The sequence below is a fragment of the Molossus molossus genome, unplaced genomic scaffold (genome assembly GCF_014108415.1).
Source record: "Molossus molossus isolate mMolMol1 unplaced genomic scaffold, mMolMol1.p scaffold_m16_p_12, whole genome shotgun sequence".
Taxonomy (NCBI): domain Eukaryota; kingdom Metazoa; phylum Chordata; class Mammalia; order Chiroptera; family Molossidae; genus Molossus; species Molossus molossus.
Genome location: NW_023425347.1, coordinates 71,936,371 through 71,949,953, shown reverse-complemented (window position 1 = coordinate 71,949,953; position 13,583 = coordinate 71,936,371). Strand labels below are relative to the sequence as shown.

Here is a 13,583-nt window from a genome sequence, read left to right as displayed (position 1 = left end):
GGAGAACTATCCCAAACATGTTCTTATTGGATAAAATCTCCTGACAAAGAAATAAATGGTTAATTTTCATTATTCAGACAGATAATTCTGTCAATACATTAGGTCTGTGTCTACATTGCATTCCACTATGCAAATGAGCTTGTCAGAGAAACAAGAACTTTTTCTAAGTCCAGTCTCCCCAGGAGTAAATGGAGAGATAGGTCCCACTTGGCTCCTGCTGGGGACAGCACAGTTGTAAATCCTGTCACCGTGTAGCAAGCACATGTGTTTAGAATAATATTTACAGCGGGCATACCATGGTGTACTATCCACCTCAACCAGCTCCATTCTGCCTCTGCCTCTCTATGGTTCCTCTCTCTTTATAAAAATATGTAGTCTGCCCTGGCCAATTTTGCTCAGCGGTTAGAGCGTTGGTCCGCAGACCAGAGAGTCCCAGGTTCGGTTTCCGCTAAGGGCACAGGCCTTGGTTGCGGTTTGTTCCCAGCCCAGTTGGGGTCATGTGGGTGGCGACCAGTCGATGTGTCTCTCTCACATCTATGTTTCTCTCTCTCTCTTCCCCCCTCTTTCCCTCCCGCTCTATCTGAAGATAAATGCAAAAACATGTCCTCGGATGAGGATAAAATATATATATATATGCAGTCCTCCCCACCTGCCCAGGCACTCCCACAGCCTACTGGCCCCTTTTATGACGCTCCTTCCCATGCTGTGCACCTGGCACAGCACGTGTTCTGTAGGCTGAGTGAATGTTGGGAGGAATGAATAACTGGAAAATATATACAGAAAATCCCTTCGCCCTGGCCGGTTTGGCTCAGCGGTTAGAGCGTTGGCCTGCGGTCCGGAGAGACCTGGGTTCGGTTCCCGCTAAGGGCACGTACTTCGGTTGCAGTTTGTCCCCGGCCCTGGTTGGTCGTGCAGGTGGCAGCCACTCGATGTGTCCCTTTCACATCGATGTTTCTCTCTCTCTCTCTCTCTCTCTCTCTCTCTCCCTCCCACTCTATCTGTACAAAAATTGGAAAAATGTCCTCAGGTGAGGATAAAAAAAAAAAAGAAAAGAAAATCCCTTCAATAAATTCTAATTGCCTCCTCCCTCCTAAGAAAATCTTTCCTTCCTTTTGCTCCCACCACTTGCTAGATGTGGTACCTCAGGCAAAGTGCTTTACCTCTCTAGCCTCATTCCCTCTCATGTAAAATGGGGATAACAGTCATAGTGTTATTGCAGAGGGAATCGCATTGCCTTGAGCACAGAGCCAAGGCAAAGAAGGGCTCAATAATGGTTCATCAGAAACTATGGTTTCTCTAAACCTCCTCTATAAGCGAGAGCTCCAAGAAGAAAGAACTGAGATGTCCTGTGCCCGGCTCTCCCCACATTTTGTGCAGTGCTGGCCAATTAAAAGTCAGGAAAAGTCGCCCTGGCCAGTTTGGCTCAGCGGTTAGAGGGCCCACCAGTGGTCTGAAACGTGGAGGCTCGGTTGGGCCCTGGCCGGGTAGTGCGGGAGACAACCAACTGATATGTCTCTCACTTTGATGTTTCTCTTTCTCTCTCTCTCTCTCCCACTCTGAAAATAAATGGAAAAAATATCCTTGGGTGAGGATTTAAAAAAAAAAAGTGCTCTGGCCGGTTTGGCTCAGCAGTTGGAGCGTCGGCCTGCGGTCCGGAGAGACCCGGGTTCGGTTCCCGCTAAGGGCATGTACCTCGGTTGCAGTTTGTCCCCGGTCCTGGTTGGGTCGTGTGGGTGGCAGCCACTCGATGTGTCCCTTTCACGTTGATGTTTCTCTCTCTCTCTCTCCCTCCCACTCTATCTGAACAAAATATCGAAAAAATGCCCTTGGGTGAGGATTAAAAAAAAAAAAAGGTAAGGAAAACTCAATGAAGAGGATGGAGGTAAAACGAAGCAACTTGGTTCAAGAGCCTCCTCAGTGGGGGTGGAGAGTGTTGGAGCTGCAGGTCCATTGCCTCTGTGTTTCCTCAGCCATCGAGCTGATCAAGGACCTGGTCAACTATGATGTGTGCTCTGAGCTGCTCAAGGGCCTGGTGGACCTGCTGATACCATCTGTCAAGGAGACCAGCACACTACAGCCCAAGATCCTCAATGGTAGGGATTCCCTGGGACTGGGAGGAAGGCACCCGGTGAGGGGAGGGGCCCCTGCCTCACGGCCCACGGCCCTCTCTCCACCAGACTCTACCGTCCTCCAGCTCAACACCCACCTGCCGGTGTTTCTGCAGCAGGCCGCCGCGGCCAAGGCCATCGGGTAAGCAGGCAGGGGCCAGTGGGTGGATGCAGCAAGCATGCCAGGGAGCGCTCTGGCCTGCGCCCGGGAGTGCCCAGAGGTCACTGCAACTCGAATCCGGGGCCCAGGGTCCTGGCACGCAGCAGCACGAGCCTGGCCGAGAAGATGCTGCACCTGCGTGTGGTGCACAACCTGATGGCCGCCATGGGCAACACAGACCACAGCAACAGCCAGCGGCAGGCCAGCCTCACGCTGGAGGTGCGCGGGGCGGCAGCTGCTGGGGCGGTGGGCACTGGGTGTGGGCTCCGCAGTCACACCGCCTGCCTGTCGCAGTACTTCGTGGGGTTGTTCCCGGTGGTGGAGGAGCGTGTGCATCGGTCCATGGGGGAGGAACTCTACAAGCTCTTCCTCGTAAGTGCGCCCAACCACCCCCTCTCCTGCGCCACAAAGAGCAGTGGCCCAAACAGAATGGTGTCTCCTCCACACTGTCCCTCCCCTGGTACATCCTCACACAAATTGGGCCTGGTGGCCAGCTGCAGGGAAGGACCTCCCGGCATGTCCCGTTCCCTTTCCTGCTCCTGCCTGCAACAACATCCCTAGACTCACCTGGCACCTCAACTGGGTTCCCCTTGCTTCTGTCCTCAGAGCAACGCAGAGGACTTGTACATGAAAATAGATAGCGTTCAGGTGGACATCTTGGCAACTAACAAAGTCAATGTTACCACAGGTGAGTGGGGAGTGAGGGGACCTGAAGCAGAGGTGCAGCCAGCACCCATACTCAGGCTCACCTCCCTGTTTCCAGAATTATACCGCAGTGGCCTCTTCTACGGCAACAGGAGCTTTTACTTTGGCTCTCATGATCAGGATGTAGACCTCCCTCGCTTCCAAGGGGATATGGAAGGAAAGGAGTGACAGAGCTTCTGAGGCAAGCCAGGAAGGCCAAGGCAGAAAGTCTAGCAGAAGTAGCCCAGAGTCCATCTCAGGGCAACTCAACTTGGCCCTAGGTTGCAGGCTGTGGGTTAGGCACACCAGTGGGGGAGAGGGAGAGCTGTTGGCTGGGAAGAGTTCAATAAACAGTCTTGCTATTTCTCTGTTCTCTGTGTGTGGAGGGGAGAGGGAGATTAAATGAGAGCAGGGCCCACAGTACTCTAGTCTCCCATCACCTCTGAACTGTCTCTCCTTCACCGGCTCCAGACACACTTGCTGTGTGTTTCTTAAATGCCAAACAAGCCTTAGGACTTTTGTGCTGACTTTTCTGCTGAACAGTAAGAGAGGTTCTGTTCTTAGAACCTGTCACCCCAGATATCTAGGTGCATGGCTAACTCCCTCATTTCCTCTCAACTCTACTCAAAGTCACTCTCTCATTGAGAGCTATTCTTTTGTTTTGTTTTGTTTTTTAATTTATTGATTGATTTAGAGAGAGAGAGAGAGAAAGAAATATCGATTTGTTGTTCCACTTATGTATTCACTGATTGATTCTTGTATATGCCCTGACCAGGGATCAAACCTGCAACCATGGCATTTTGGAACAGTGCTCTGAGCAACTGAGCTACCCAGCCAGGGCTGAGGGCTACTCTTTTTTAAGTTGCAGCCCACACCATACCACTCCCTACACTGTGGTCCCCAGCCCCCTATAACAGCCATTATTTTCCTTTTCTTTCTTTTTTTTTTTTTTTAGTATTCATTTGCTTATTTATTTATTGTCTCTCCACCTGAATGTAAGCTCCACCAGGGCAAGGATAGATAGGTAGGTAGATAGATAGACATAGATATAGAGATTATATTTATATATGCATATATATACACACACATATATACAGTGATACCTCGGTTCTCGAACATAATTCGTTCCAGGAGGACGGTCGAGAACCGAATTGTTCGAGAACCGAAGCAATGAAACCAATAGGAAAGCGTGACTCCACAAAGCGTGACTCTCTCTCTGCACTCACACTGATGACGCAAGCAAGGCGCACTGGGCCGAATGAACGCCATTCGGCTCAACTCGGCTCATCTCGGAAGTTCGAGTTCCAAATATTTGTTCGGATTCCGAGACAAAAGTTTCTCGAATCTCCTGGTCGAATACCGATTTGGTCGAAAACCGAGGCGTTCGAGAACCGAGGTATATAAACTATATATACATACATATATATATGTATGTAAAGGGGGTGGGCCACTCCCTTTACTGATATATCCCAAACATTGAGATCAATGAAACATTGAGATCAATGCCTGGCATGCATGAATGAATAATGGTGGTATTGTGAAGGAACTGTCCCTCAAGTCAGAGGACAGGAAGTCAGATGGCCCTAATTCTCCAGACTGCCACAAGAGGGCATCACTGTCCCTGATATTGTCAGACTAAGGCAACTCAGCTTTCCCCTAAACTGATTTTTGAGCCTCAGCGTTCCTCTATTTGGGCTGAGGGAAGAGAGCAAAGTTAACAAAATATAGTTATATTTCCATTAAATGGATTTTTTATTTCAAAAAAGTGTCCTGGCCCGGCAGGTGTGGCTCAGTGGTTGAGTATCCACCCTATGTACCAGGAGATCACCTGTTTGATTCCCAGTCAGGGCACATGCCCAGGTTGTGGGGCCAAATCTCCAGTGAGGGGCATGCAGGAGGTGGCCAGTCGATGTTCTCTCTCATCGATGTTTCTCTCTCTCTCTCTCCCTCTTCCTTCCTCTCTCTCTAAAATCAATAAAGGGGGAGAAATTTTTTTTAAAAAAAGAAAAACTTTTTTAAAAAGAAGGGTTCTTGCCCTGGCCAGTTTGGCTCAGCGGTTGGGCATTGGCCTGTAGACCAGAGAGTCCTGGGTTCGGTTTCCGCTAGGGGCATGTTCCACAAAAAAAAAAAAAAAAAAAAAAAAAAGGTGTTCTGTCCTTTGATGTCAAGTCATTCTTAACTGTTTTTAGTCTTGAAATGGCCTTTCTTTTGCAGAACAGTGGTAAAAATAGTACCCCAAAAATATCTTGAAAATTTTAATAATTGGAAATTCCGAAATCTTACACTAGTCTAAGGCAATCATAGCTTAATGAAAACCATGAAACTTAAAAAAATGAAACCTTAGCCGTGGCTGGTTTGGCTCAGCAGTTAGATCATTAGCCTGCAGACCCAAGGGTGGTGGGGTTTTGATTTCTGGTTAAGGGCACATACCTGTGTTGCAGTCTCCATCCCCCACCCTGGTTGGGGTCCTGGTCGGTCCTGCGGGAAACAACCAATTGATGTGTCTCTCACATTGATGTCACCCCCCCCTTGGACCACTAGTAAGAACAATCAATGCTATTTTCAATTGCACACATTAGATGATGGGGCAATCTCAACATAAAACTAAAGCTACCCCAAAATAACAACTACACTTTTGCCTTGTATATTCTAACACCTAGTTTGTCTTTAGTGTTAAGTACCTACAGTGATAACTCAATGCACATATTAAAAGCAAACTCATTATCTGCACAATAAAGACCACCTCTTTCTTTTGTATACTATTGTAAGCCCTGCAAGTGCAAGGCCTCAAAAAATTGAGTAAAAACTCAGAATTGTTCCTCTCCACGGAAATCTTTAGTAAAAGGCGAAAGATTTATGCGATCTGAAGAGAAACCAGAGTATGTTTTGTACACCTTTTCACACAGTCCTCGGGTAACTGTAACTCCTAGAAAAGCAATGGTAACTATTTCCACAAAAGAGCTAGTGGCTTCTTCCTTTAGTTCAGACAATTCTGTGAAAGCAGTCTCATGTTTAGTGGGGGGGAGATGCTGAAAGAAAAAGAATCCAGCCGTTTTAAAGTAGAAAAGGTACTATGTGCAATGCATTGTGGGTATATAAATGAGATAAAGCACCAACTCCCGGTTCCGGAAATACCTTAAATAGTCCTTTAGTTTTCCTGCGCCGCCTAGGGCCACCACTAGGGGGCAGAGCAGAAACCAGATTTGCAGGAATACAGAAGCCTGGTCCAACCAGAAAGTCTTTTATATATGGAACGCCAAGCTAACACTTCTTTTGAATTTTCTAAAAAAATGAATTTTTAGCCCCGGCCGGTTTGGCTCAGCGGTAGAGCTATGGCCCCCGGACTCCCAATGAGTCGCGGATTTGATTCCAGTCAAGGGCACGTACCTTGGTTGCGGTTCATCCTCCATCAGGGTGGCACCAGAGGCAACCAGTCCATGTGTCTCTCATATCAATGTTTCGCTTTCTCTCCCTCCCTCTCTACCTGAACGAAAATGGAAAAATGCCCTCGTGCGAGGATTTTTTAAAATGAATTTTTATAAAAACGCTTGAAAATAATTGCCTTCATACATTCATTCAACAAAAATTTATTGAGCACTGTGTCAAACCCTGTGCTAGGCCCTAGGAGGCAGGATGTGTGATGAGCCCGGGTAACAGAATCTTCAGTAACTCACCGGCAGAGCATTAAAGGACCCACAGAAGTAGGGCATTCTAGGCAGTTAGGCACCATGAGCAGTGTGAGCAGAGTGGTGAAGAAAGGGCAAGGGTTTAAGTGGCAGGGACCAAATTTTATGGGCCTTCAGTGCCAAGCTGAGAGCCTGGATTTACCTTGAGAGCAGTGGAGAACCACTGAAAAGCTTCATTAGAGAATATGATCAGATTAGTGTTTTAAAGCATCATCAACGTTGCTTGGTGTTATGAGTTTAATTGCACTCCCCCTCCCCCAATGGCATATTGAAGTCCTAACCTTCAGTACCTCAGAATGTAACCTTTGTTAGATAGGACAAGGGTCCTAGGGTCTGGTGGCTCTTACTAAATGCTTTTCTTACTAAATGTTAACATGTAGCACGTAGTTTCCAGACGCAGCTATAAATAGGATGAGCCTGACAGGAACCTGGTAAGTGTAGCCAACTGCAAAGAAGAAATCGACATGTAATTAACCAAATAGTGTTATAAGCAATGGCTAAGCCTCCCTTGGGGAGAACAGAGTGACAAAGTTTTGGATGTGAATCTCTTCTCCTTTATTTGTTGAAGTAAATAAAACTACCTAACAACAACGATCTTATTCTTTTTTTTTTTTTAATCCTCACCCGAGGACACTTCTCCATCCTTTATTCAGGTAGAATGGGAGGGAGAGAGAGAGAGAAACATCGAGTGGCTGCCACCGGCACTACCAACCAGGGCCGGGGACAAACTGCAACCGAGGTACGCGCCCTTAGCAGGAACCGAACCCAAGTCTCTCTGGACCACAGGCCGACGCTCTAACCACTGAGCAAAACCGGCCAGGGCACCATCTTATTCTTGAATAGAATACCCCAAGCAGCAAACTCCTTGGGTTTGTAACAACTTCATTTGAAAACAGGGTCATTGCAGATGTAATTAGTTACGTGAGGCCTACAGAACTGTGAGACAATACATTTCTGTTGTTTAAGCTACCCAGTTAGGGTCACCATCGCCACTCCAACAAAAACACACAATTCTGCAAGAACAAGCTGCCATTCCAAGCATGCCTGCAGTAGGATAGTAAGAAGCTAGAGAAATTTATTGACAAGTAGGATAAGAGAAACTGAGACAAAATAATTAGACACAGCCAAACAATTTGAGCAATCACAGCTAATAAATCACAAGGTTTTATCTTCCCTAACCAAGAACACTTAGGAGCAAATGGTTGATACATTCCAGACTGTTTGTGGGGGCAGACCAGCCTCAGTCCCAGTCTCTCTTCAATAACATTCTTTAAAACTAAAACTAAGCCCTAGCCGATTTGGCTCAGCGGTTGGAGCATCGACCTGCGGACCAGAGAGTCTCGAGTTTGGTTCCTGCTAGGGGCATGTACCCCCCAAAAAACTAAAATTAAAATACCCTGGCCGGTTTGGCACAGCAGTAGTGCTGGCCCACGGAGCAAAGAGTCTTGGGTTCGATTCTGGCCAAGAGCATTCCTCAGTTGTAGTTCATCACCGACCCAGGTCTGATGCAGGAGGCAGCCAGGCAGCCAGTCAATGTGTCCCTTTCACATCGACGTTTCTCTCTCTCCCTTTTTCTCCCTCTCTCTCTACCTGAAGATAAATGGAAAACTATCCTTGGGTGAGGATTAAAAAATAATAAAAATGAAAATAACCCTGGCTCCTTTACACGCACATTTTGATGAATCAACATATTGAAGAACACATCTGAAAAGTTAATGAATATTCGGTTGAGACCCTCCCCAGAGACCTCCCCTAGGATTCCTGGCCAAAGAGAGATAAAAAGCTTTGTGGCATCCTTGGCTGGTTTGGCTCAGTGGTTAGAGCGGCAGCCCGCGGACCAGAAGGTCCCGGGTTCAGTTCCCGCTAAGGGCAGGGACCTCGGTTGCAGTTTGTCCCTGGCCTGGTTGGGGTCGTGTGGGTGGCAACCACTCCATGTGTCTCTCTCACATCGATTTTTCACTCTCTATCCCTCCCATTCTCCCTCCCCCTCTATCTGAAAAAAAAAAAACACAAAAAACTTAGAGACAAAGAATCCAAGGCACGTTCTCCCCGTCTGGAGTACACCTGAATCTTTCCCTTCCTAGACTTCTTCCTCCACAGGCATACATCTTCTAAACTCCAAGGGACCCCATGAGACTTGCAGCCCAGGGAGCAGTGGGCAACTGCAGCTCATCCCAGGCTTACCCACTGAACCTGTCTCCCGGGCCCCCTTCTCTCTGACTTTTCCTCTCTCCCTGTTGCTTCTTCTATCTTAAGACTTCCCTTTGTTTCACTGTCCCCAGCTTTAATAAACATACTCTCAAAAACATCTGGACTCGTATAGTGAAATCTTTACTTCACGAAGTCAAGAACCCGCACTAGGCGGGCCCTAGGCAGACCTGCCCCACCCCCTCCCAGACCCCTCCAGTAACACTAGTAGGCAGGGATGTAACGCTGCCAAGGTGAGCGACCTTGGGGCCCCTGGAGCATTAGTAGGGAGACCCATGCACCCATACATCCTTCATCCACTTACCCAGTCGCCAAATCCACACTGGGCAGGCTTCTGAAGCCAGACTGGCATGTTTTGGGGTGGCAACCTCTGCTCCCCTCAAAGACAATTTAGGACAATGAGCAGTCAAGCCAGAGGGAAATACTAAGTGGTGGTTTGGATTTGTCCAAGAAAAGAACGTAGAGCAAGGAGAGAAAACCATCTAGGATAGGTTCCTAGAACACTGGCCTAAAGGGGGTGTGTGTGGCAGAAGGAACGTGTGAAATTAGGAAGGTTAGAGGAAAACCAGGAGTGAGGGCAGCACAGAAATCAAGAGCAGAAAAGAAGTTTCAAGATGGGAGTGGTGCTCCGGGTGCTTACCACAGGCTGTGTTCTCACTCTCACTGTACAGAAAGGAGGCAGAGTAAACCCACCCTATGTACACCTCAGCCCGGGCCCTGTGCCTGCTCTGTATTGTGAATGTGGGGACGTGGAGTAAATAGTTTTTAAAAGAAGAAGAAGAAGAGGAGGAGGACAAAGAGGAAGAGGAAGAAGAAGAAGACGAAGAGAGATGAGGTCTGTCAAAAGATTAATGGAGCCCAGCCAGTGTGCTCAATGGTTAGAGCGTCCTCCCGTGCACCGAAGGGTCACATGTTCGAATCCTGGTCAGGGTACATACCCAGGTTGCAGGTTGAATCCTCAGTTGGGTGTGTGTAGTGAGGCAATCCATCATTGTTTCTCACATTGACATTTCTTTCCCTCTCTCCCTTCCTCTCTCTCTAGAATCAAAGAAAAGCATATTCTTGGTTGAGAATTAAATAAATAAATAAAAATGTAGGTTCTTTTTTTTTTTAAATATGGAATGCTTCACGAATTTGCATGTCATCCTTGCACAGGGGCCATGCTAATCTCTGTATTGTTCTAATTTTAGTACATGTGCTGCCGAAGCAAGCACGGGTTTGTTCTCTTGTAAAACAAACAAAACCTTGTATTTACAGTTGAAGCCTGCATTTGTACATCCATAATACCACTCACTGCACCTAGTCTCCCGTGATACCCACTATTCTGAAGTTATGTCCTCCATCTACCCTTGGTCGTGTGTTTTTAAAATGTATGTAAATACCATATCTATTCATCCTTCTGTAACTTACTTTTCAAGTCCAACATTATGGCCCTGCTGGTGTGTCTCAGCGGACTGAGCGTCGTTCCATGGACCGAGAGGTCCCAGTTGGATTCCCGGTCAGGGCACGTGCCTGGGTTGTGGACTCCATCCCCAGTAGGGGACGGCTGCTCGATGTTTCAATCTCTCCCTTTCTCTCTCTCTAAAAAATCAACAAAAACATTTTTTTTAAAATAAATAAATTCAACATTATGCTTTCAAGGTTTGTTGATGTTGGTATCTGTAAATCTAGTTCATGCATTTTATTTTCTGCAAAATAAACCACAGTGCCTGGGATGTAAAAACTTACTGGAGGAAGACTGGTCTGGAAATAGTTCTTCCACAGTGTCACAGGAAAGGAAATTCAGGGGAACACTGCAGGAGAATTTGAGCGATAGTGGAAAGATTTATTACAGCGCCTTGAAAAGGCTGCCACACTCGAGGAGGCCCTTCCCCAGGGTACAGGAGCAGCAGAAGCTTGTCTATGTTGTCTGTCTGCCCCCAGAACACTACACCCCATGCCTCATCCACGACCAGGTAGTTCAGCTCATAGAAGAAGTCCAGCTTCCAGGGCCACAGGCCTGCACTTGAGCCCACCAGGCACAGGAGGGTCAACAGGGCCCAGAACTGCATCACCCTGGCACACGAGGCTGACCCTGGGCAACTTACTTAACTTCCCTGTGCCTCATTCCCTGTCTGTACGTCCCCTGCTGGGGCTCCACCGGCCTGGGCTATGATTGGTGCTGGGCTCTGGCCCCGAAACTGCTAAAAAAGACTGGGGTCTGTTAAACTTCCCCTTATGTCCTTGGGCTTGGAAGAGAGCAGACTTTCTTTCAAACTATCCAATCCCTTCCCTGGCTTTTCCCAGGCTTACTCCTTATCCTATCCATCTTTCCCCCAGGTTCTCTCCTCCTCTTTAATGGTCATCCTTCCGGCTTCTACTGGGCATGCACTCAGTAATGGAGTTTCCTCTGAGCCATTCTCCTTCACCCCCATTAGGGGGGTGGAGGCCTGGAGATGACTAGGAAGTGTTTTTACTGCCTCCTCAGATGCTTGGAATAACGGTGAAACCGGCCTTTCCTAGTTAATCTGGCTGGTCCCATTTGACCTTCCTTTTTGTTAATAATCAATCGAACGAACGAACGAAGTATTGTAACATTCCTCTCTCAAGAATTCTGGGCCCTTGTAATCTTACAAGGGTAAATGGACGGAGGTCTCATTTTCTGTAGCTTCTTCCAGTTGTCAAGAGGCATAGTCCTGCCTGTCCCAGACAGAGATCCTTGCTATCTGCCAACAAGAAGAAGGGTACCAACAGAGGAGGGAAGACTACGTGGGGAGGATTTTGTAAAGTCAGGGTTAGTCTGTCGCTGTCCTTGGAAGGCAGCATATGTGATGTTTAGAAGGTGGCGCTACTAGACAAGTTGACACCTTTGTTGTGGGGTCATCTGCAGCATGACAGCTTCTGGATGGGAGGCTCTGATTTTACTGGTTGCTGATTCCAGGGTTTCTCTTCCGAGAAAGAAACTTCAAGTCCTCTTGGGGTTGGCAGTCATGGGCATGCTCCCTCTTCTGGATTCTGGTGGGAATACTCAGAAGAAAAAGGTTTAATCCTAGACAGGTGGACCCAGCTAGTTAGTCCTTGGAGTTTCACAGCTGTTTCACTGACTCAGTTATTTAGTCCTGAAAATAAGTTAGTTCAATTAAATTGTTGGGTCTCATATCAGGAGGTGGTGATGCAGATGGGCTCCCAAAGTGAGACTTATATTGTGTAAACAAGCAAACAGTTATTTTTTTTAATTTTTATTTTTTTAATCCTCACTGGAGGACATTTTTTCATTTTTTGTTCAGGTAGAGTGGGAGGGAGAGAGAGAAACATCGACGTGAAGGGACACATCGAGTGGCTGCCACCCTCACGACCGACCAGGGCCGGGGACAAACTGCAACCGAGGTACGTGCCCTTAGCGGGAACCGAACCCGGGTCTCTCAGGACCACAGGCCGACGCTCTAACCGCTGAGCCAAACCGGCCAGGGCAAGCAAACAGTTATTTTTTAATTTTTTTTTTTTTTATCCTCACCCAAGGATATTTTTCCATTTTTTGTACAGATAGAGTGGGAGGGAGAGAGAGGAAGGGAGAGAGAGAGAGAGAGAGAAACATCGATGTGAAGGGACACATCGAGTGGCTGCCACCCGCACGACCAACCAGGGCCGGGGACAAACTGCAACCGAAGTACGTGCCCTTAGCGGGAACCGAACCCGGGTCTCTCTGGACCGCAGGCCGACGCTCTAACCGCTGAGCCAAACTGGCCAGGGCAAGCAAACAGTTATTAAATAAGGTGTATGCCTATGAAAACAAGGAAAAACAAAGGTTGATGGTTACAGCAAATTATAAACCAATTTTTGAGTCTGTAGTGTGAGATTTTTAGATGTAAGGCTTAAAGTTTCAGTTGCTGGAATGAAAGCAAGTAGTGACAATTTGATAGTTCCTCTTTATCTGCAGTTTGAATACCTCTGGTGGCGTTACCAGGTGCTCAGGTAAATTCTGTACAGCATACACAGCCTTAGAAAAAGGTTTAGTTCTCAATAATTCCAAGTCAAAGGACAGAAGAAAAAGAAAACATTAGTTTGGAGGGTTGAACTAAACTAGAAGAATTCAGGGTTCAGTTTAGTTGATAGGTGAAAAATAAAACTGTGAAGATTATTCACTGAACTAGAGTCTAATATCCACAACTGGGCATTATGATTTCCATTGAAACACTTTCTCCCCCTAAAATCACCCTCATTTTAAATTTTTTTCCTTTATTGATTTTATTTAAATTTTTTTTTTCTTGCCCTGGCTGGTTTGGCTCAGTGGTTAGAGCGTCGGCCTGAGGTCCAGAGAGACCCGGGTTTGGTTCCCGCTAAGGGCACGTACCTTGGTTGCAGTTTGTCCCCGGCCCTGGTTGGGGTTGTGTGAGTGGCAACTAGTCAATGTGTCTCTCTCACATCGATGTTTCTTTCTCTTCCTCCCTCTCTCCCTCTCGCTCTATCTGAAGATAAAGGCAAAAAAATGTCCTCAGGTGAGGATAAAAAAAAATTTTTTTTTCTTTATTGATTTTAGAGAGACAGAGGAAGTGAGAGGGAGAGACAGAAACATTGATGAGAGAGAACATCGACTGGCCACCTCCTGCATGTTTATGTCCCCCACTGGGGATCAGGCCCACAACCTGGGCATGTGCCCTGACTGGGAATCAAACCGGCAACCTCTTGGTGCATGGGTCGATGCTCAACCACTGAGCCACACCGGCCGGATCAGATTGATCTTTAATTAGTCCCTCAGAC

At 47.2% G+C, this 13,583-nt stretch overlaps 1 protein-coding gene and 3 non-coding genes across 4 annotated transcripts in view; 2 read left to right on the top strand and 2 right to left on the bottom strand.

Annotated features, from left to right (window-relative positions):
* The window catches only part of ARMH1 (armadillo like helical domain containing 1), a 32,205-nt gene extending 29,064 nt beyond the window's left edge, over positions 1-3,141 (top strand). The window contains exons 7-12 of the mRNA XM_036257201.1: positions 1,971-2,093; positions 2,178-2,250; positions 2,358-2,487; positions 2,563-2,640; positions 2,875-2,956; positions 3,032-3,141. Of these exons, the coding sequence (XP_036113094.1) occupies positions 1,971-2,093; positions 2,178-2,250; positions 2,358-2,487; positions 2,563-2,640; positions 2,875-2,956; positions 3,032-3,141 (596 nt within the window). The remainder of the gene's footprint in view (positions 1-1,970; positions 2,094-2,177; positions 2,251-2,357; positions 2,488-2,562; positions 2,641-2,874; positions 2,957-3,031) is intronic.
* A 2,578-nt stretch (positions 3,142-5,719) lies between these two features.
* Positions 5,720-5,835, bottom strand: LOC118627289. Its single transcript, XR_004959054.1, has one exon. It is a non-coding gene; the product is annotated as a U5 spliceosomal RNA (small nuclear RNA).
* Positions 5,836-9,469: 3,634 nt separating this feature from the next.
* On the top strand, positions 9,470-9,599 carry LOC118627417. The gene has a single exon (XR_004959162.1). It is a non-coding gene; the product is annotated as a small nucleolar RNA SNORA51 (small nucleolar RNA).
* Positions 9,600-9,956: 357 nt separating this feature from the next.
* Positions 9,957-10,060, bottom strand: LOC118627320. Its single transcript, XR_004959082.1, has one exon. It is a non-coding gene; the product is annotated as a U6 spliceosomal RNA (small nuclear RNA).
* Between the last annotated feature and the right edge of the window lie 3,523 nt (positions 10,061-13,583).